At 40.8% G+C, this 21226-nt stretch overlaps 1 protein-coding gene and 3 long non-coding RNA genes across 11 annotated transcripts; 2 read left to right on the plus strand and 2 right to left on the minus strand.

The window, feature by feature from the left end:
* Positions 1-42: 42 nt before the first annotated feature.
* Positions 43-2529, minus strand: LOC117755427. The gene is made up of 3 exons (XR_004612591.1): positions 2351-2529; positions 218-1636; positions 43-150 (listed from the first exon to the last, which is right to left on the minus strand). It is a non-coding gene; the product is annotated as an uncharacterized LOC117755427 (long non-coding RNA).
* Positions 2530-3422: 893 nt separating this feature from the next.
* Positions 3423-4424, plus strand: LOC117755426. Its single transcript, XR_004612590.1, has 2 exons — positions 3423-4094; positions 4186-4424. It is a non-coding gene; the product is annotated as an uncharacterized LOC117755426 (long non-coding RNA).
* LOC117755425 lies at positions 3693-4810 on the minus strand. The gene is made up of 2 exons (XR_004612589.1): positions 4498-4810; positions 3693-4430 (listed from the first exon to the last, which is right to left on the minus strand). It is a non-coding gene; the product is annotated as an uncharacterized LOC117755425 (long non-coding RNA).
* A 2383-nt stretch (positions 4811-7193) lies between these two features.
* appb (amyloid beta (A4) precursor protein b) lies at positions 7194-21156 on the plus strand. 8 transcript variants are annotated; one of them, XM_034575207.1, is made up of 18 exons: positions 7200-7474; positions 9957-10124; positions 10250-10379; positions 10495-10607; positions 11014-11204; positions 11275-11525; positions 11705-11872; positions 13440-13573; positions 13812-13886; positions 15042-15200; positions 15341-15469; positions 15667-15766; positions 16801-16868; positions 17326-17470; positions 17753-17806; positions 18537-18628; positions 18737-18883; positions 18982-21156. In XM_034575207.1, exons 1-18 carry the CDS (start codon positions 7415-7417, stop codon positions 19081-19083), a joined length of 2286 nt encoding a protein of 761 aa, XP_034431098.1. In that variant the 5' UTR covers positions 7200-7414; the 3' UTR covers positions 19084-21156. The 8 variants fall into 8 exon arrangements, with proteins under 8 accessions (XP_034431105.1, XP_034431098.1, XP_034431099.1 ...); XM_034575208.1 differs by having other exon boundaries at positions 7201-7474; positions 17332-17470; positions 18982-20935; XM_034575209.1 differs by having other exon boundaries at positions 7202-7474; positions 11290-11525.
* The last annotated feature ends 70 nt before the right edge of the window (positions 21157-21226 follow it).

Consider the following 21226-nt stretch of genomic DNA (forward strand, 5'->3'; position numbering starts at 1 on the left):
CAATGCAAACAGTTATTTTTGTTGAAAGATGATTTTTCACAATTCTTTGCTTTTTTTATACCTGAGATGTAACCAAATACATTTAAACGTACAAGTTCAAAGTCACAGACATCTCTCTCTCTTGCTCTTTATCTTTTGACAGTTGCTGAACTGAAAGGAGAGAGTTAAAACATCTGCCTGCAAACATCCATGAAAGTTCACAGGATGAATAGGCAACAATCCATCTGTGGCTGGATACAGGATGAAACTTGCCTGGAAACAGCCTGCGTATGAACTTGATACCACATTCATGACTAAGCACAGTTCAGGTGAAACTGTTTCCACATTGGAATTCATCACAGAAGTTGTGACCCTCCACTTCTCTTGTCCTTGTTATCAAATAAAAAGTTTGTCCGATCAACACAGAAGAGTCCAGGTTGATTTAATGACTTACTCTCTCACTACGGCACCACAGACCAGGCAAAATCCGAGCAGCAACACAATGGGGATGATTTTGAAGATTCGAATGCAGCAGCTTGGTTTGACTTGGGAGGATTTACCTTGACCAACCAAACTAAAACCTTAAAATGTGCAAAAACATGACAATTAATAACCAACAAATCTATTTTTTCTCAATTAATTGAATTTAAATATCCTAACCAATACTTTGCGTTTTAAGATGTTTTTATTACATGCTGTAGTATATCCACCTACCATGTAAACCTACCTCCTTCCTTCTTACCTACCCACCTGCCTGCCTTCCTACAAACCAATCTACCAAACTACTCACATATACCGACCGATCTACCAACCTACATACCTACCCATCTTCCTACCTACCTATTGCTGCTTTTGCAACTAATATCATGTATTAAATTTGTCGATGATAGCAATGGACGATATCCAGTAAAACTCCCATCCTCTCCAAAACAAAGAGTTACCTGAATTGCAGTAATAGTGAATGTTAGGGGTTAATGCCTTTGGCCTTCACGACCCATTTAACCTCTGAGGTCCACTTGAATTGAGTGGAGAGTTTCCTCTGGAAACGGTAGAGGCCAGTAGGAGCACCCATGGGGGACGTGCGCTCTATGTTGGTGGTGGATGAATTTGTAAGAAACTTTCCATCCAAATACCACTGAATTTCTGGTTCTCTGTAGCGTCCTTCTACATCACACTGGAAAATGTTTAAACCCCCATTCAGGTTGCTAACATTGCGCTGACAAACAGGGTAGTTTGGCTGGTGAGAGAAGACCTAAGTTAAAACTGGAAAATAAAACTCTGCTGTAGATTGACGGGTGAATGGATGAGTGATCAGATACTGCAGGTATGCATCATGACTTACCAGTCACCTTGAGCGTTATGAAAATGGGGTTGTACGATTTTCCGTTATTGAAACAGCATTTGTATTTTCCCGTGTCATTTGCGATGATGTCGCTCAGGAGAAGAGAGCAGTTGCTGCGGTTCTCTGTATCATCCACAGATATTCTGGCTCTGCCCTTGTATCTGCCACCTGTGTGGGTCTGGTTGATTACAAACACCTCATGTCCGTCTAATTCCATTTGCCAGTGAAAATCTAAGGACATGTTTCTGCCTGTGCAGTTGCATGGCAGAAGGACACTCTCTCCTGCGGAGCGTACGATTGGGTCCTCGTCATTCGCTGTGGAACATAGACGATAGACCTGATCAACACATACACTGTAATACTTTAAAAACACAAGTTTCCCTGCTGCTTTGAAAATGTACTACTTGTATATGTTCATCTTTATAGCATTGATGTTAATAGTTACACAACAATAAATATATTATACACATCCCATCTTACAATCTCATATTACTATGACATCATCGATGTATTATTATTTTACTCTTATTTTGTCAAGGTATAATAATTTCATCATTTTGTACATAAATAACATTCACCTGTGCTTAAAAGTTAAAACGTTTGATACTTAAAACATTTTAACTAGTTTTGTGGTGCTTTCCCCTTGATATCTTAAATGAAAAGAAACTGGTTTCACGTGGTAAATGCCCAAGTAACTTCAACAGCTTGCAAAATCGCTCCACCACACCTTTCTGAACTCGTGCACATCGACACACCCTCCCGCACCATCAGATCTTCTTCTTCCATTCCCCTCACTGTACCACCCGCCCGTTTGTCCACCAAGGGATCTAGAGCCTTCAGCCGCTCTGCCCTTTGCCTCTGGATCTCCCTCCCACCAGACATTCGCAACACTAACTCTCTCTCCATTTTTAGACTAATTTCATTACATGCATTAAAGACATATAATAATTTACAAGCCAGGCCTACAGTCATTCCACAGCGGAAGATAGTGTCAAACTCTACTGAGCAGTTTAAACCATGAACGCTTACCTGAGACAGCTAACACCATTAACACTCCCAGAAAGCTCCTCATGTTCACTGATGAAGCTGTAGAAATTAGTCCAATCTGTGTGATGTTGTTTGATTCCTTGGATTAAATGTCAAGATCTGTCAAAAAGTTGTGTAAATGGGGGAAAATCCCAGCCTTCAGGGAACAGGAACGAACCATTCACACAAGTCTTCTGTGAACAGTGTGGGTGAAAGTGAAACCATTGATTGTCTTTATGGCGACGGAGTCTTGAGTTTCCGCAGGAAAACCCATAAAGGGAACTGCTGAGAGTTTGGATTAAATGCCTTCTTCTGATTTACAAATATATTAAACTAAGTTAATTTGAGCATCGCAGGAACCAAAATCATACAACACAGGTAGATTATAACAGGATCATTTCTGCCACTTTGTTAAAGAAATTATGACTTTCTAACTCCAAATAATTACTTAATATCACAAAAGTAATGACTCTCAACCTCATGATAATGAATAAGTAACTCAAAATAATAAATTATGGTCTCAGAATAATGACTAGGTATCTGAAAACAATGACTAACTCATAATAACTTGGTATTTCAAAACAATGTTCCACTAAGTCAAAATAACAATATCTCAAAATAACGACTTACTAACTCAGATTAAAGACTTATTAACTAAAAAAAATAAATAACGAACCAATAATTTAAATTAGCTATTTTATAATTAATTGGATCTCATAATCAGGATTTACTTACTTTACTAACCTATTATCTTACAATAAGGCGACTTACAAGCTCATAAATATGACTGATTCATGATTTTCTCTTACTATTGTATCATTCTGATATTGAACTTTTAAAAATGAAAAAAAAAAAAAACACATGTTATTGCAAGTCCCTCTCCTCCAGCTTGCTTCAGATTCCTGCGTATTTCACAGTTCTCAGGGTTGAATGATATGATCAAACATGCCACAGGGGCTCCGTCCAAAACCTACTATATATTACATAAAATGAACTTTAATCTGTTTATTTACAAAAGGTGTAACAAATCCAGCAGAGCAACAACATTCAAATCAACCTGCCGTTCACATTCCGTCAGCCACAATTTCAAAACAAGTGACGGGTTTTAATGTCATGGTTGATTGGTGTAAAAGCAAAGAGAGTGCTTGTCAAAGAAAATGTAGAAAACCCCAGTAAATCCCTTTTTATACATCTTACAAAATATTTGCTTTACATGGTACAATTGGAAAACAACATAGAAAATATTGTGTTCATAATATTCAGTTAATATTTTATACAGTTGTTCCAAACAAAATCATATTAATCTACTTATATAGTAAATCTCTGTAATAATCATTTTTTTTACATGTAATTAATGACAGAAAGTTTTAAATCACCAAATGGCTCAGATTTCAGTTTTTCTGTAAGGATGAACAACATTTAGAACATAAAGACTGAAAACACAGAGTAAGCGATTGTGATTTACTCAAGATTGTCACACTACCTATTAAGTATTGAACTCCATCTGAATCTTTTTAGAATAAGTCATATGTCATATGGTTTGGCAAATAATGTGTGTTTTACCTCTGTCAAGGCATTTTGTGTTGGTTTGTTAGCAGAATTACACAAAAACAACTGGACAGACTTGGTGGAAGGATGTGTCAGTGAAAAACCCATGGAAATTTAAGGTGGATGAGAATCAGTGGTCACATCCAGGATTTAATTAAACTTTTTCAACATTGTGAGAGCGTTTTTCAACATTTTCCACGTTTTCCCAGAAAATAATGAATGGATCTTGATGAATAAATTCTGCAATATTTGGGGGGCTGATATCCATGAGTGTGTAAAATTTGGTGCAGCTTGATTGAATTTAAGAGGACTATGAGCCTTGTCGGAGGTATGCTGATGCCTTTCTAGTTAGTATTGGTTTTTAATATGAAGTTTCACTGTTGGTCAATGCAAACAGTTATTTTTGTTGAAAGATGATTTTTCACAATTCTTTGCTTTTTTTATACCTGAGATGTAACCAAATACATTTAAACGTACAAGTTCAAAGTCACAGACATCTCTCTCTCTTCCTCGTTCTCTTTTGACAGTTGCTGAACTGAAAGGAGAGAGTTAAAACATCTGCCTGCAAACATCCATGAAAGTTCACAGGATGAATAGGCAACAATCCATCTGTGGCTGGATACAGGATGACACTTGCCTGGAAACAGCCTCCGTATGAGTTTGATACCACATTCATGACTAAGCACAGTTCAGGTGAAACTGTTTCCACATTGGAATTCATCACAGAAGTTGTGACCCTCCACTTCTCTTGTCCTTGTTATCAAATAAAAAGTTTGTCCGATCAACACAGAAGAGTCCAGGTTGATTTAATGACTTACTCTCTCACTACGGCACCACAGACCAGGCAAAATCCGAGCAGCAACACAATGGGGATGATTTTGAAGATTCGAATGCAGCAGCTTGGTTTGACTTGGGAGGATTTACCTTGACCAACCAAACTAAAACCTTAAAATGTGCAAAAACATGACAATTAATAACCAACAAATCAATTTTTTCTCAATTAATTGAATTTAAATATCCTAACCAATGCTTTGCATTTTAAGATGTTTTTATTACATGCTGTAGTATATCCACCTACCATGTAAACCTACCTCCTTCCTTCTTACCTACCCACCTGCCTGCCTTCCTACAAACCAATCTACCAAACTACTCACATATACCGACCGATCTACCAACCTACATACCTACCCATCTTCCTACCTACCTATTGCTGCTTTTGCAGCTAATATCATGTATTAAATTTGTCGATGATAGCAATGGACGATATACAGTAAAACTCCCATCCTCTCCAAAACAAAGAGTTACCTGAATTGCAGTAATAGTGAATGTTAGGGGTTAATGCCTTTGGCCTTCACAACCCATTTAAACTCTGAGGTCCACTTGAATTGAGTGGAGAGTTTGCTCTGGAAACGGTAGAGGCCAGTAGGAGCACCCATGGGGGACGTGCGCTCTATGTTGGTGGTGGATGAATTTGTAAGAAACTTTCCATCCAAATACCACTGAATTTCTGGTTCTCTGTAGCGTCCTTCTACATCACACTGGAAAATGCTTAAACCCCCATTCAGGTTGCTAACATTGCGCTGACAAACAGGGTAGTTTGGCTGGAGAAGAGCTAAGTTAAAACTGGAAAAGAAAAATCTGCTGTAGATGGATGGGTGAATGGATGAGTGATCAGATACTGCAGCTATGCATCATGACTTACCAGTCACGTTGAGGTTTATGGAAACGTGTTGGTACATTTCTCCTATATAGAAACTGCATTTGTATTTTCCCGTGTCATTTGTGATGATGTCGTCCAGGAGAAGGGAGCAGTTGCTGAGGTTCTCTGTATCATTCACAAATATTCTGGCTCTGCTCTTGTATCTGTCATCTTTGTGGGTCTGGCTGATTACGAACACCTCAGGTCCGTCTGATTCCATTTGCCACTTAAATTCTTTGTCCGTGTTTCTGCCTGGGCAGTTGCATGGCAGAAGGACACTCTCTCCTGCGGAGCGTACGATAGGGTCCTCGTCATTCGCTGTGGAACATAGACGATAGACCTGATCAACACATACACTGTAATACTTTGAAAACACAAGTTTCCCTGCTGCTTTGAAAATAAACTACTTGTATATGTTCTTCTTTATAACATTGATGTTAATAGTTACACAACAATAAATATATTATACACATCCCATCTTACAATCTCATATTACTATGACATCATCGATGTATTATTATTTTACTCTTATTTTGTCAAGGTATAATAATTTCAATCAATCAATCAATAACATCAATCAATAACATTCACCTGTGCATAAAAGTTAAAGTTAACATGCATTAAAGACATATAATAATTTACAAGCCAGGCCTACAATCATTCCACAGCGGAAGATAGTGTCAAACTCTACTGAGCAGTTTAAACCATGAACGCTTACCTGAGACAGCTAACACCATTAACACTCCCAGAAAGCTCCTCATGTTCACTGATGAAGCTGTAGAAATTAGTCCAATCTGTGTGATGTTGTTTGATTCCTTGGATTAAATGTCAAGATCTGTCAAAAAGTTGTGTAAGTGGTGGAAAATCCCAGCCTTCAGGGAACAGGAACGAACCATTCACACACGTCTTCTGTGAACAGTGTGGGTGAAAGTGAAACCATTGATTGTCTTTATGGCGACGGAGTCTTGAGTTTCCGCAGGAAAACCCATAAAAGGGAACTGCTGAGAGTTTGGATTAAATGCCTTCTTCTGATTTACAAATATATTAAACTAAGTTAATTTGAGCATCGCAGGAACCAAAATCATACAACACAGGTAGATTATAACAGGATCATTTCTGCCACTTTGTTAAAGAAATTATGACTTTCTAACTCCAAATAATTACTTAATATCACAAAAGTAATGACTCTCAACCTCATGATAATGAATAAGTAACTCAAAATAATAAATTATTATCTCAAAATAACGACTTACTAACTCAGATTAAAGACGTATTAACTCAAAACAATAATAACTAACTAATAATTTCAATTTGCTATTTTATAATTAATTGGATCTCATAATCAGGATTTACTTACTTTACTAACCTACTATCTTACAATTCTGCGACTTACAAGCTCATAAATATGACTGATTCATGATTTCCTCTTACTATTGTATCATTCTGAGACGCACTATCTCATCATTATTTATTTTTTTATCTAATAATTTCGTTTTTTTTTTTTATCTCATCATTTTGATTGAGCTTTTAGGCAGTTATGTTCTTCCATACTGATCTACCTCATCGATCAGATATTTATGTCCCTCGCCCACGCCCCCTGGACGCAGCGTCACGCCATCGCCATCGCCACCGTCAGGAGCTCAGGAGCTCAACCGGGAGGAAGCAGCGGGATCGGGATCGGAACACTAGGGCTTCCGCCGCGTCGACAAACACACACACACACACACGCGACCGTCCGCTTCTACGTGTATATGCATTAATCCACACCTGTCCACTAGCGCAGACATCGTGAACACAGCGGGGGTCAGCAGGAGGAAGCCATGGGAGAGCACACGGCGTTCTTGCTGTTACTGGTGGCGACCTTGACGCTTTCAGCCGAGGTGAGTACAGACGGAGGAACGTGGGGGGGGAGAAGAGTCGCTGAGCTGTCCCCTCACCAGCTCCGCTCATCTGAGGCCGGGGCCTGCGTGAAGCCGCAGCGGCCTCCAGCTGGACGGACGGGCAGTGGCAATGGCGTACTAAAAATAACGGTTAAAATGTGAACGTGACTGGAGTTATTGTTCTAAAGTTCAAATGTGCTAACACGTCAGGGATGTTGTGTAAACTGTCCCCCCGCTGACGTGACCCCCAGGCACCTCCGACACCCTCACGGAGCGGGACCCTGTAAATGGTGGTCCGCCGACGGGTTTAAACGCCTTGAGTCACCGGGTTTCACCGGGTTCACGTATTTACTGCGCAGAATTAGCAAAGCGATGCTACCAGGCCCTGTCGTTTAGATGTCACAGCCTGGCTCATGTCAGACATGTTTTTGTTTATCTCATGATGATATCTTTTTTTTTTTTTTAAATCTCACTTTTGTTATGATACCGAGCCACTGTTATCTTCTGCAGCTGGCCAAAGAGCTGGGTTACATCCCATAGCCAGGGCTGTGAATAGGATCTAGGAAGCTAACATTAGCTAGCTTTGTCCAGAAAATGGCACGGATTGGCATGGCAACCGCTATCTGCTAACATGTCAGTCGTGTAGAAAGATGTTGTCGGGTTTAGACAAACGAGAAAATACAGCAGCTACAACCACGTCGAATACAACTTTAGAGCCCTGAACACCCTCCCGACAGCGACGTTGTTTTTCAGTTGTGCTGATGTGGATTGTGTTGTGGGTTCTGCTGTGGGCCGAGCAGATGTGGTGAGACATCTGAGGAGAATGGAAAAATAAAGGATGCAGCCTTTTTTTTTTAGTTTGACACAAGCAAGATGGCGCCCGCAGCTTACTGCTGCTGGACCGTGGACAAACATGCAGCTAAGGATCAGCTGGGAAAGGGATGACCGAGGCAGACATTGCGAATTATTAGACACACAGTGTGTTTTATTTCCACATGCATGCTGCGTTTGTGGATGCAAGTTATTTAGGGAGAGTTTCTCTGAAGAGCAGACACAGCAGCTGCAGAGTCCTCAGCCAAACCCCTGGTTGCTGCAGTGAAAAATGTTCACAGAACCAATTATGCAGGACACATCAGACTTTCCTTAAAAACTGTTAAAGCTGTTTAGCTCAATATCCTCTTATGGACTTAAACGTAGATTTATCGGGGTTTAAAGCTAATGGAAAATGTATATAGGTGTGGCACAAATGTGGTGTTATTTGCCATTTTGTTCTTGCACAGTAGGCATTGGAATAACCAGATTGTTTTGTTACACACTGGTGACTTACTTACTTGGTGTTCAAATACGAGACAAAACTAGTTTTTAATACTTATAAAGTCCTACTTATCCCAAACAGCTCGGAGAAATTACAACGCATTCCAAACAAAAGATTGGGTTCTGGGAGGTTAACCCGACCATTCTGAGTTGCGACCACAGAGTCTTTAAACCTCATTTTGTTTTATTTCCTGTAGCCTGCAACATGTTGACATAACACTCCTTGTCCTCAACCAAGCATTGGTTCAAGCTCTCACTGCTTACGGCTGCAGTTTTTCCATTTTTATTTAAACAGCATGAGCGAAGTGGACATGCCAAGATGTTCAAATAGAAAATGGAATCGTACATTTATATAAATAAATGGAAAATATTATGCACTACAGGTCAGAAAACCGTTTTAGCAGAGATGAATAATTATAATCTATTACACTCACAGGAAGCTAATATTATGCAGAACTTCACTGGCAGACATTGCCTCAAATTGGAATTAGTAATTTAAAGACTGACAGAAGATGGTTTGTAGGCTTTTGTCAGCTTGAAAAAAAGGATTTGAAAGGCAAAACAGAGTGTAACTTCTATTTCTCCCAAACCTGAATGAAGGAGAAGAGTGAGTGCAGAGAGCGATATTCAATATCCTATTGAACAGGTGGAACAGATCAAAGAAGTTGCCAACAGCTGGGTTTGATAGTTGTGGTTGAATAAGTTTTAAGAATAGGCTGTATTGTCTTAACTACACTCTCATTGCACTTTCATATAGGAAATGGATAAAGCCTCTTAAGACAAGCTAACAGAGGGGACATGTGCTGCACAGCAGCTTTAATACTTAGCTCTCTGGCTTATGGGCTCAATGGGATAAAACTTAGTACCTAGCCTTGCTTAGTCTTGAACCAGTAATGATCTTATTTGTTTATTCATATAATAACTTAGATGTACAGTGGTATAATGAAATGATTAAAAGAGGCCTTTATCCTTCTGATAAGGATTGTTCTTGTTCTATGTAGAGAGACAGATGTATGTCCAGGATTGTATGTGAAAGGACGTAGAATAAACTGAGGGGATCTAAATATACATAAGCTGCTTCAGGAGATTTTTGTGGTTAAGTGATACTTAAGCCAGTTTGGTGCAAACGGTCTTGATTGTTGTCTTTTCTTTCCCTTTGTATGACCAGGTGCCCGCGGATGACTCCCTGGGTTTGCTAACTGAGCCCCAGGTGGCCATGTTCTGTGGAAAGCTCAACATGCACATCGATGTACAGACGGGCAAATGGGAGTCTGACCCTTCCGGCACCAAGAGCTGCATTGGCACCAAGGAGGGAATCCTGCAGTACTGCCAAGAGGTATTTAAGCAGAGACAGATAGAGATAGGGACACATGCACAGAATCAGCAACCTAGCAAGCAGACAAAAGAGAAAGGCAGGTAATGTAATGACAAAGAACATAACAATCTCTCACTGGACCCCAGGTGTACCCAGAGTTGCAGATCACTAATGTTGTGGAGGCCAATCAGCCCGTCAGCATCCAGAACTGGAGCAAGAAAGGCCGCAAGCAGTACCGCAGTCACACACACATTGTGGTGCCATACCGCTGCCTGGGTAAGCAGCTTTACTTATAAAGGTGTATGTTACTTGGCGTGTTTGTGTGCAGGATTGCATGTGTGAATGAGGGCACTAACTACGTGTGACGGACAAATCCATGTTCACGTTGCAGTTGGGGAGTTTGTGAGCGATGCCCTGCTCGTCCCAGACAAGTGTAAGTTCCTGCACCAGGAGCGAATGGACCAGTGTGAGAGCCACCTGCACTGGCACACAGTAGCCAAAGAGGTGAGAAGAAACAAGATAGCATTTCATCATAACACATGAACTTCGTGTCGTTTTTTTATGCTCCCAGTATCATTATATGTACCGGTGGCTTTTTCATTCCACTTGTCCCTTTTCTTCTAGTCCTCTGTAGGCTCACACTGTGACTCAGCACTCCTTAATTTCATCCTCCCACCCCTCGTATCGGCTGTAAAACTACATTGCCACTTTGTTTTGATTGTGTTTCTTTCATTCTTTATTTATTATTCTTTATTATTATTTCTGATGGTACTTCAATGTGCAGTCACCCCCAGAAACAATTACAGTATGAGGACTGAAGTAACTGAATGTTTTCCGATTTCACTTTGGATGTTGTTCATATGTGAGAAATTGAGGCTGAGAAAACCTGTTTTAATGTTATTAAAATTAGTCCTGTGGAGACCGCACAATGAATCTCCATGACTACGGGATGCTGTTGCCATGTGGCATTGACCGTTTCCGAGGGGTGGAGTTTGTCTGCTGTCCGGCGGAGGCAGAACGAGAGACGGAAAGCACTGAGGTAGACGGGGAGGTGTCTGACATCTGGTGGGGTGGAGCCGAGGCCGAATACTCTGATAACAGGTATCATCATCACCAGCAACACATGTGCACACACATATACACACACTTGTTGATACAAATGCTGAACCAGCCACTCTCTTCCCAGCATGGCACGTCCAGCAGACACAGAGCCCGCCACTACAGAAGATGACGAAGACGAGGATGAACAGGCGGAAACCTATGAAAGGGACGAAAACGGAGACGATGACGAAGATGATGAGGAGGACGAGGATGACGAAGACGATGCGACCGATGAACGGGATAGCGATGAGCGCAATGCTAACATTGACATGACCACCACTACCACGACAACCACTGAATCAGTTGAAGAAGTTGTTCGAGGTAAAAACTCAAGCGATCACAAACCCATTGTTTACATGAGTTCAGTCTGTGGATGTTTTTTACGGAAAATGTTTGTTGGCCACGTAAAATGCCACATTTTTATGTTTTCCATGAAATTCAGAAGCCCACAATTTTTCATTAATTTTTAATTTGCGTTTGCCTGTGTGCACATACCTCAGCTGTCTGTTGGGCTCGTGCTGAGTCAGGCCCTTGTCAGGCCATGCTGGAGCGCTGGTACTTCGTGCCTGCGAAGGGCCGCTGTGCTCCCTTCTTGTTTGGGGGCTGTGGGGGCAACAGGAATAACTTTGAGTCGGAGGAGTACTGCCTTGCTGTCTGCAGCAGCTCGTGTAAGTCCAAGGACCAGAGTTATCTAAACCCTGAAGTGTCTGCACCACAAGCCTGATTCCTGTCCTCAGGCTACTGCAGATCGTCTCTGTGTCTCATTCGCTGTCTCTGTTTCTCTCTATCACGTGTGTCTGATGGCTCTTAACCACACAGAGCACTAACAAGTGGATCCGGTTGCTCATCCTCTAGTTCTGCGTTGAGCATTGCAGGATAATTTCCTATTTTCAAAAAATCTCAAGAAATGATTCTTTGTTCTAAGCTAAGCTAACTGGTTGCTAGCGGTAGCTTCATATTTAGCAGAAGAGGGGATTGATTTTCTCCTCCAGCTTTAGACAAGATTATGAATAAATTAACTCCCACAATGTTGAGCCAGTCTTTACATTTTTTAAAGGGGCTATATTATTATCTTATTAAAGCAGCTGGAAATGTTAAGGTTTTAGCAAACATTGCCAAAAGAGTTGTAAATAGAGAATCTGTTGGGGACTACTTTCAGCCGTTGATTAATACACAGTTTAGTTCTCTAGTATTTGTGGCAGCCAGATTGGTGTATGTGGGATTGACTTAAATATAAACTACAGTGTCCATGTGGATCATAATTTAGAAACAGTTCAGTTGACTAATGTGAATACTTAATCAGACAATGCTTGTTATTTGGATCAATACTATTTCACATAACTAGGGTCTTAAGTTTGTTTGAACTCTGCAGTGAAATGAAAGGAGTGAAAAAGGCAATTGGATCGAGTGAGTGTTCCTGTTGGAAAGCAGCCATGATGCTCAGCCTGTTACTCACCCATGAAGCCGGTCATCCACTTCCATATAATTTAATGATTCTTTTCATCATTTTCTAACCAGTCACACTAACGGATACTTCTTACAGCATGTGGACATGGTGCATAAATACTGAACCTTATATGTCATCGTATGTGTACATGCATCTATGTACACGTATGCTTGCATGCATTCCAGTTGCAAGGTCTTTTGTTTGCTGCTGCTGTTGTACAGGAGTCTAACCTAACTTGTCGGTCTGTAACAGTGTCATCAACACGACTAGCTAAGTGTGTCTGTGCTTGTGAATAGGACAAAGTGTTGTTAAAGATTAATGGGCTGAGTTGCTGTTTCCACCCAGAGAAGCACCACACTCCTCAGTGGTGCAGCGACTGCCCTGATCCTGACTCAACACTTTTCATCTTATCTCCAGGCTCCCACGTCAAACAAAGGCACAGGCGGACATATAAACACACTTACACTGGAAAACCTATCACCTTCACTCCCCTTACAATCTGCATCTCTCTTAAACTAGCATGTTTCTGTGTGTATCTAACATATTATATGTTATTAACATGCATTTAAACTTATTGCAGATTTCACTGTCTTTTAAATTCTGTCATAAGCCTTTATAGAAATCTGTGCTTTAGACTCACTGAGGTCAGTGTTGTTCTGCATTTACTGTTCTTGCATCCTCTTTACTCATGTTCTTCCTCTTTACTCGTGTTCCAGTCACTCTGCCTTACATCAGACTGTTTTCGCCACTGCCCTGCACCTGACACTTCCTTGTTTGTTCTCCCTCAGTGCCCACCATGGCCCCCAGTCCTCCAGACGCTGTGGATCAGTACCTTGAAACCCCTGGCGACGACAGTGAACACTTTGACTTCCAGAAAGCCAAGGAAAGCCTGGAGGCCAAACACCGTGAAAAGATGTCCCAGGTGTGTGTGTGTGTGTGTGTGTGTGTGTGTGTGTGTGTGTGTGTGTGTGTGTGTGTGTGTGTGTGTGTGTGTGTGTGTGTGTGTGTGTGTGTGTGTGTGTGTGTGTGTGTGTGTGTGTGTGTGTGTGTGTGTGTGTGTGTGTGTGTTGACATTTACATCCTAAACATGACTTTTTCCACTGTCATGTGACAAGGCCATAAAATGGTGTTTTTTGTGCCTGATGTGATTCGTTGTCCAGGTGATGAGGGAGTGGGAGGAGGCAGAGAGACAGGCCAAGAACCTTCCTCGTGCCGACAAGAAAGCTGTTATCCAGGTAGGACACACACACACACACACACACACACACACACACACACACCACAACCTCTGCTGTTATTGTGTTTGTTTTATATCATCATTTGTAAATGTCAATTCTACTTTGAATGAAAACATTTGAGCCGCATCCTCTTGGAGTTAAATGAAAGTCAATGCAAGACATTACCCTCAAGCTATTCCTTTATTAATTACTACTGATGACAACATAATGATCAAGTGTCGTATTCAGCACATTAAGATATATTATGCCCTGATGTTCTTATGAGGCATTGAAATGTTTTTATATTTCATGTTTTGACATGTATTGGACACATGAACGCAAGATTAGAACTTGGAATATGTATAATTTTCAAAGATTTGTGTTCTGATTTTTGAAAAAACTTAGGGAAGGCGGTGAAATTTTGATGTTTGACCTTAGCCATGAGGATCAATGCCATTCTTTTAACATCCAGCAGGTGGTTAGCTTAGCTTGTCATAAAGGCTAGAAGCAGTCAAAATATAAATTCACCTACCAGCACCTTTAAACCTCACCAGTCACTACTTTACATCTTGTTTGTGTTATCTGTTCAAAAACCACAATTGTCGAGATGTGGTTCTACGAAGGGGTCCATGGGAACTCGTGCGCACTTCCCATGGACCCCCAGACCCCAGCCAAGTTAACTGCATATTCAATGGACTGGTAGGTGACTGGTTCATCTTCTTATCTAACACTTGGCAAGACAGCAGATCAGCATATTTTCCAAAGTATCAATCTGTTCATTTAAGTTAACGTCTGCCGGCTTTGAAAATGTGCTTGAGACCTTTCATGAACCTGTTGTAATCTCGTGCAGATGTTATGAATGAAAATCAATGTGAAACATGAGCCTCAAGCTTCAAATCAGTGGTTTTTGCCAATTTATTCCTTTATTATTTACTACTGATGACAACATAATGATCAAGTGTTGTATTCAGCACATTAAGATATATTATGCCCTGAGGTTCTAATATGAGTCATTTACATTTTTTTATATTTCATGTTTTGACATGTATTGGATTAGAACTTGGAATATGTATCATTTTCAGTGTACGGTTATTATCGAGATGAGCAGAGAAACCAGATTAAAATTTGAAAAGGAAAAAAAAAAACATTTTCAACCCCATCTTTGCTCCGCAGCACTTCCAGGAGAAGGTGGAGGCTTTGGAGCAGGAGGCAGAAGGAGAGAGGCAGCAGCTGGTTGAAACCCACATGGCCCGAGTGGAAGCTCTGCTCAACAGCCGCCGACGCCAGACTCTGGAAAACTACCTGAGTGCCCTGCAGGCCAGCCCTCCACGGGTAAAAGTGCATGTTTACACATAGCCACAAGCACACCTTTGCACTTTCTCAATCAAGACAATATTTATGACATACGGGCATTGGGTGTGTTCATAGGAATTCATTTATACACTAACACCATAAATCACTTCCACCACCAGGCTCGTCAGGTGTTGAGTCTGCTGAAGAAGTACGTCCGTGCTGAACAGAAAGACAGGCAGCACACGCTCAAACACTACGAGCATGTCCGTACAGTCGATCCCAAGAGGGCTGCGCAGATCCGACCTCAGGTACATGCGTCACTGCGGTAAAACTTGAACAGGACAGAAAGATTTTAAATGTTTGAAAAGAAGGCTACAATTAAGTGATATATATTTTAGTACATTTTCACATACAGGGTTATGTCTAATGAATTTGAGGATCTACAATTTTTAACCATTTTTAGTATTTGTACTGGAACTAATTCAGTTTCTTTCGACCTTTTTAGGTTTTGACTCATCTCCGTGTGATAGATGAGAGGATGAATCAGTCATTGGGTCTCCTCTACAAAGTGCCCACTGTGGCTAATGAGATCCAGAACCAAGTTGGTAAGTGTCATCTTCATTCTTTATTCTTAATGGACTCGTGCAGGATTCACTTCTTTGGATCTAAATTCTCTTTAATGTAGCAGTGTCAACATATCTACATGTATGGGAGGAGTACTCTATCAATAAAAGAAAGTAAAGGTTATATTGTTGGTAAAAAAAAAAAATCGTCATTCTTTCATTTAGTGATTTATGGGATGATATCATATATTTTATGCACAATAAGATGACAGACACAGATTTGTGTTCTGATTTTTGAAAAAACTTAGGGAAGACGGTGACATTTTGATGTTTGACCTTCTTAGCCATGAGGATCAATGCCATTCTTTTAACATCCAGCAGGTGGTTAGCTTAGCTTGTCATAAAGGCTAGAAGCAGTCAAAATAAAAATTCACCTACCAGCACCTTTAAACCTCACCAGTCACTACTTTACATCTTGTTTGTGTTATCTGTTCAAAAACCACAATTGTCGAGATGTGGTTCTACGAAGGGGTCCATGGGAACTCGTGCGCACTTCCCATGGACCCCAGACCCCAGCCACGTTAACTGCATATTCAATGGACTGGTAGGTGACTGGTTCATCTTCTTATCTAACACTTGGCAAGACAGCAGATCAGCATATTTTCCAAAGTATCAATCTGTTCATTTAAGTTAACGTCTGCCGGCTTTGAAAATGTGCTTTCAGAGACCTTTCATGAACCTGTTGCAATCTCAATCTGCTCATTACCAAGGAAGGGGTCCAATTAAACCACCTTAAATGTGCTTTGGGAGAATCGATACTGCACTAATGAAGTAATCCTGCAGCCTCCTGTAGTGCTGAGAGAGGATGAAAACCAGTTTTACAGCGTGCCCTGGGTCCAGTGATGAATGGCGTGCTGATAGCGCAGCATCTTTACAGGCTGTCTTTAATAATCAGGATGCTGTTTGGACTTCACTTGGCATGCATTTTTTAAATCCCTCTCACTCCCACTTTTTTCTCTCCCCGAGCTGTCATCACAGTGTCTCTCTCTCGCTCACTTTCCGTTTTTCCTTCTTAGCGGTGATAATGCAGAGAGTTCAGTCGGAGCTGTCTCAGCAAGTCTCTTCTCTGCAGAGCGACGGGCGGGTGAGTCGAGCTGCACCCACTCTCATATGCGTAGAGCCCGTTCTGTATAAACCCTCCCTCTCATGTATATATAAATAGATTCACCTCTACCCTCTACGAATGATAAAAGACAAAGTCAACACAGTCCTGCTCAGATGGGCTAGCTGCAGAAAACAAAGAAATACCAAGGGGGCAGAGACAAAGGGTGTTTTCCCAGTTTCAGTGACTAAGCTGATCACAAATAGTTGTGAGTGTTATCTGGCACAGCGATTGAATAGTCAAATAGAGAAATCAAAATAGAAATCAAACCGTTAATTTGACAGGATACTGTATCTAAAGGGCAAACCAGATTAAAGCTGCAAGTGTTTTAGCCACTATACATCAGCAAGCATGAGAGATGTCCGTTTTGAGCAGATAATCATCAGGATTGGATTACATTTTCAAAGAAACCCTCCCTGATATCAATGCTCTGTTGTGTTTGCAGGTGGACGGCAGGGTGAGCTACGGTAACGACGCTCTGATGCCTGATCAGGCCTACAGCTCTGCTCCCATGGACCCTGGCCTGGACGGACTCGGCTTCATCCACCCTGAGAGTTTCAATCAGCCCAACACAGAGAACCACGGTAACACACACACACACACACACACACACACACACACACACACACACACACACACACACACACACACACACACACACACACACCATTGAAATGGAAATACACAGAGACTCGTTGATGAGTTACAAAATTAGATATTCTCCAAATAAATTAACCTGAGTTTAAACACAACAAAAAATAATTTTGTGTGTAGTGTAGTAAATGAGATACCATTTGACAAACTGAGTCATTGATGAGATGATTTCACATTTTATTCTCTTTTTTTTTTTTTTACTTTTGATTCAGTTGAGCCTGTTGATGCTCGTCCAATTCCAGACAGAGGACTACCAACACGACCTGGTGAGTCATACTCGTACTCTTTGTCACCACCTCTCTTGGTACATAGCTTCACGTCTTTGCATGTTACAGCCACGGACATATGGAATCTGATGATTTGAGGCTGAGGCTCATTGAGGAGCAGTAATTCAGAAATAGAACTGGGACCTAACCCATAAAGTGATTTTAAATCTTAAAATCAATTCTAAAACTGACTGGTGCCCAGTAAAGGTGGCCATCTCATTTACAGTAGTTAAGACATGATGGTATAAATGCATGTGGTAGTCTTTGCAAGAGAGGAAGGACCTGACTTTTTTAAATGGAGGCCAAAGCTGTTCTGTAGGGAGGAGATGGACTTTGGAGGGCAAGAAACTAATATCTGTCCCAAAACTTCCTCCAGCTAAATCAAAATAAATCGTATAGAAGACTTTATTCCACATGATGTGAATATGATGTACATCCATGTAAAATGTGAACAACTAAAACCCATATTGACCAATTGAAAATGACATCAGTTTATTAATAGGTAACTTTAATATCAAGATATGTCTGTAATAATTCCTGCATTCTTGAGTTTGCCCTTATCTTAATTTCCTATTTGCCCTTGTGTGTGTTCACTTTGTTTATTGGACACAACACAAAAACAAATATAATCTTGTATTTAGGACAAAGAAATGTTAATGCACACCTACTTGACTTTGTGCATGTTTGTTCTTTTAACTCACTTTGTCTGTGCTTGCTCTGGTCCTGTCAGTGTCTGCCCTGAAACCAGAGGAGATGCCAAAAGTGCGGATGGAGACTGAAGAGAGGCAAAATGCTGGTTATGAAGTGTACCATCAGAAACTGGTGATGAAAACCATTTGATTTCGACATTACAGACTCATTGTTCTGGTCCTGCAGTGGCCTGTGCTTCGTGCGCAATAACTCTTTTTTTTTTTCTTTTTCTAATGGTAGGTGTTTTTCGCTGAAGATGTGGGGTCCAATAAAGGTGCCATTATTGGACTTATGGTTGGAGGGGTTGTCATAGCAACTGTCATTGTCATTACCTTGGTGATGCTGAGGAAGAAACAGTATACGTCTATTCACCACGGCGTAATCGAGGTAAGGAAAAGAGCTGGATGAACATGCAGCACAGAAATCACTATTTCCCCGTCTCTTCTTTTGTTTTACTGGCCTTTTTGTTTTCTCTGTGTTTGCAGGTGGATGCAGCAGTGACACCAGAGGAGCGTCATCTGGCTAAGATGCAGCAGAACGGCTACGAAAACCCCACCTACAAGTTCTTCGAGCAGATGCAGAATTAAAGAACTGCTCAACATTTTCTTCAGGCATATCCCAACCACACACTCTCACCACTCGAAGGGTCTGTTCCACTCAGGTCTTTTGCCCTCAGCTCTGACAAACTTCCATTTCTCACCTTGTTGCGGGGTGGGGGGAGGGAAGGTGTGAAGACAAGACACAGGCTGGTTTTTTATCTTGTTTTAAAGTTAGTGAAGGATACAGTCTATGTCTCAGTGAGGGGTTTAGGCTAAAGGAAACTGACATGGAACAAATCTTCTTCATTCCTTATCCCTTGGTTGTACAGAGGAACACACACAGCTTACATTTACCTGCATTTGTTCAGACAAGGGTACCCTGTCTCAACTACCCGATTCAGCCAATGAGAACAAAAACATCACAGTGTTTGTATTGAACAGCCACCACCCTGTTGACTATTTACATAAAGTCAGTGCAGTACCAGAGAGCAGAAATATGTTAACCCCGATTAATTCCATGTCTCTCCTTCGTCAGTCCAGCTGTTTTTTTTCTTTCCTTGTTTCCTTGTTTCCTCAAACTGTCCCACACGACCCTGTTCCCCTGCTCTCAGATGACAGCTGTGCTGTTTGATGACATAACAGCTCTTAGAGCTGGCACCGGGAGGAGGGGCTCTCAGAGCTCCTCTCCGCACGATTAAAGCCCAAGTGTGTCAGGTTTGTTTTTCAAAAAACAATTAAAAAAATGTCTGAAAAAATATACATTATCAAAATGTGTAAAACTTTAAAAAAACATTGAATGTTTTGTTTTCAGATTTTTTTTTAATGTGTAATATATTAAGACAGAGATTAGCTGTAAGTATATGTAGTGCATGGCAATATTGATGACAGATACAGTTAACTGTATGTTGAGGTCCTCTTCCTAGATATTTTAGCAGGATTGTACATTTGTAGTGTCTTCTTTGTGATCTTGTGATATGGAGAAGAAAAAGAGTATTCAGAATCTGGTCTGCTTCGTGCTCACACAGACTTGCTTTAACTCAATCGTTTCTCTTTATGCTCATCTCCATGCTTCACTGTTGTGTTAGCTGCATGGGCAAAACGCTCTATACTGTATGTAATATATGAAGTGTAATAGTATCCGAAAGGAAGACGATCGTGTTACTGTTTGCGTTCTATGCACTCTTTGTCATTTTGGAAGTCTGATTATTATTATTATTACCAAATATTATTGCTGTTAAGTCCCTGATGCCAGTTCACACTGTTGCTGCACATTGGGTTTTTATTAGAATGAGGATCATGGTTTAAACTCCAGGAAGAAGGTTTCTCTGATAGTGTGTCATTCCAGATTGTTTTTTCATTCCAATTTCTCTCTTGATTGTAAGTATTTGGAAGATGGAGATCCAGTTCGCATTAATGCAGTTTCATTATCAAGCTCAGTCTTTTCCCCTCATTCCCCCCATCTCTCATGTTTAGCCTGTCTTTATGGCTGTGTCAGCAATATTGTACAGTGCAGCATTTTGGAGTCAGCGCAAGTATCCGATGATGGGAACGGATGGGACTCGATAGTTCTACAAAGATCAGAGCAATTTTCTTGATGGTCCAATCTCCTCTCCAGTTCCTCACCAAATCACACGTGCACATTATATTTTTCTACATTTCCTGTGTATACATGTACAGTGTCATCTGCACATCTGTTGTAAAGTCTCTTAATCGTCACAGAGGGGAAGACATAGCATTAACAACGGGAGGATGACCACATCTCACATCAGCACCTTGCCCTCTCCCCTAAATTAAGTGATTTACGCCTCCACCTGCAGTAAACATGAATGTGACCTGCATATTGTGCATTTAAACCACAGAAATACAACACATATCACCTCTGCACACTATTTCCACATATGTACAGAAACACTAACTGATGGTCTTAAAATCAGGTGAATGTTTGAAATTTGTATTGAAGCTCACTCTGGGTGTCTTTGAAGGATCGTGATGAAAAATAAGATGCTTTTGTTTCTAATTGATTCAGTGACCTTTCTCTGTGTGTAGTTAAATGAACCGTTTGCTTAGAGTAAGAAGAGGCTTTCTACACTCACTATACCATGAATAAAGTTTTGAATGTACATAAAACTTCCTGGTGCACTGTCGTGACTCAATGAGTTTAAAGTAATGAAGTTGATAATGCTGAAATGAT

The sequence above is a fragment of the Hippoglossus hippoglossus genome, chromosome 21, assembly GCF_009819705.1.
Source record: "Hippoglossus hippoglossus isolate fHipHip1 chromosome 21, fHipHip1.pri, whole genome shotgun sequence".
Classification (NCBI taxonomy): domain Eukaryota; kingdom Metazoa; phylum Chordata; class Actinopteri; order Pleuronectiformes; family Pleuronectidae; genus Hippoglossus; species Hippoglossus hippoglossus.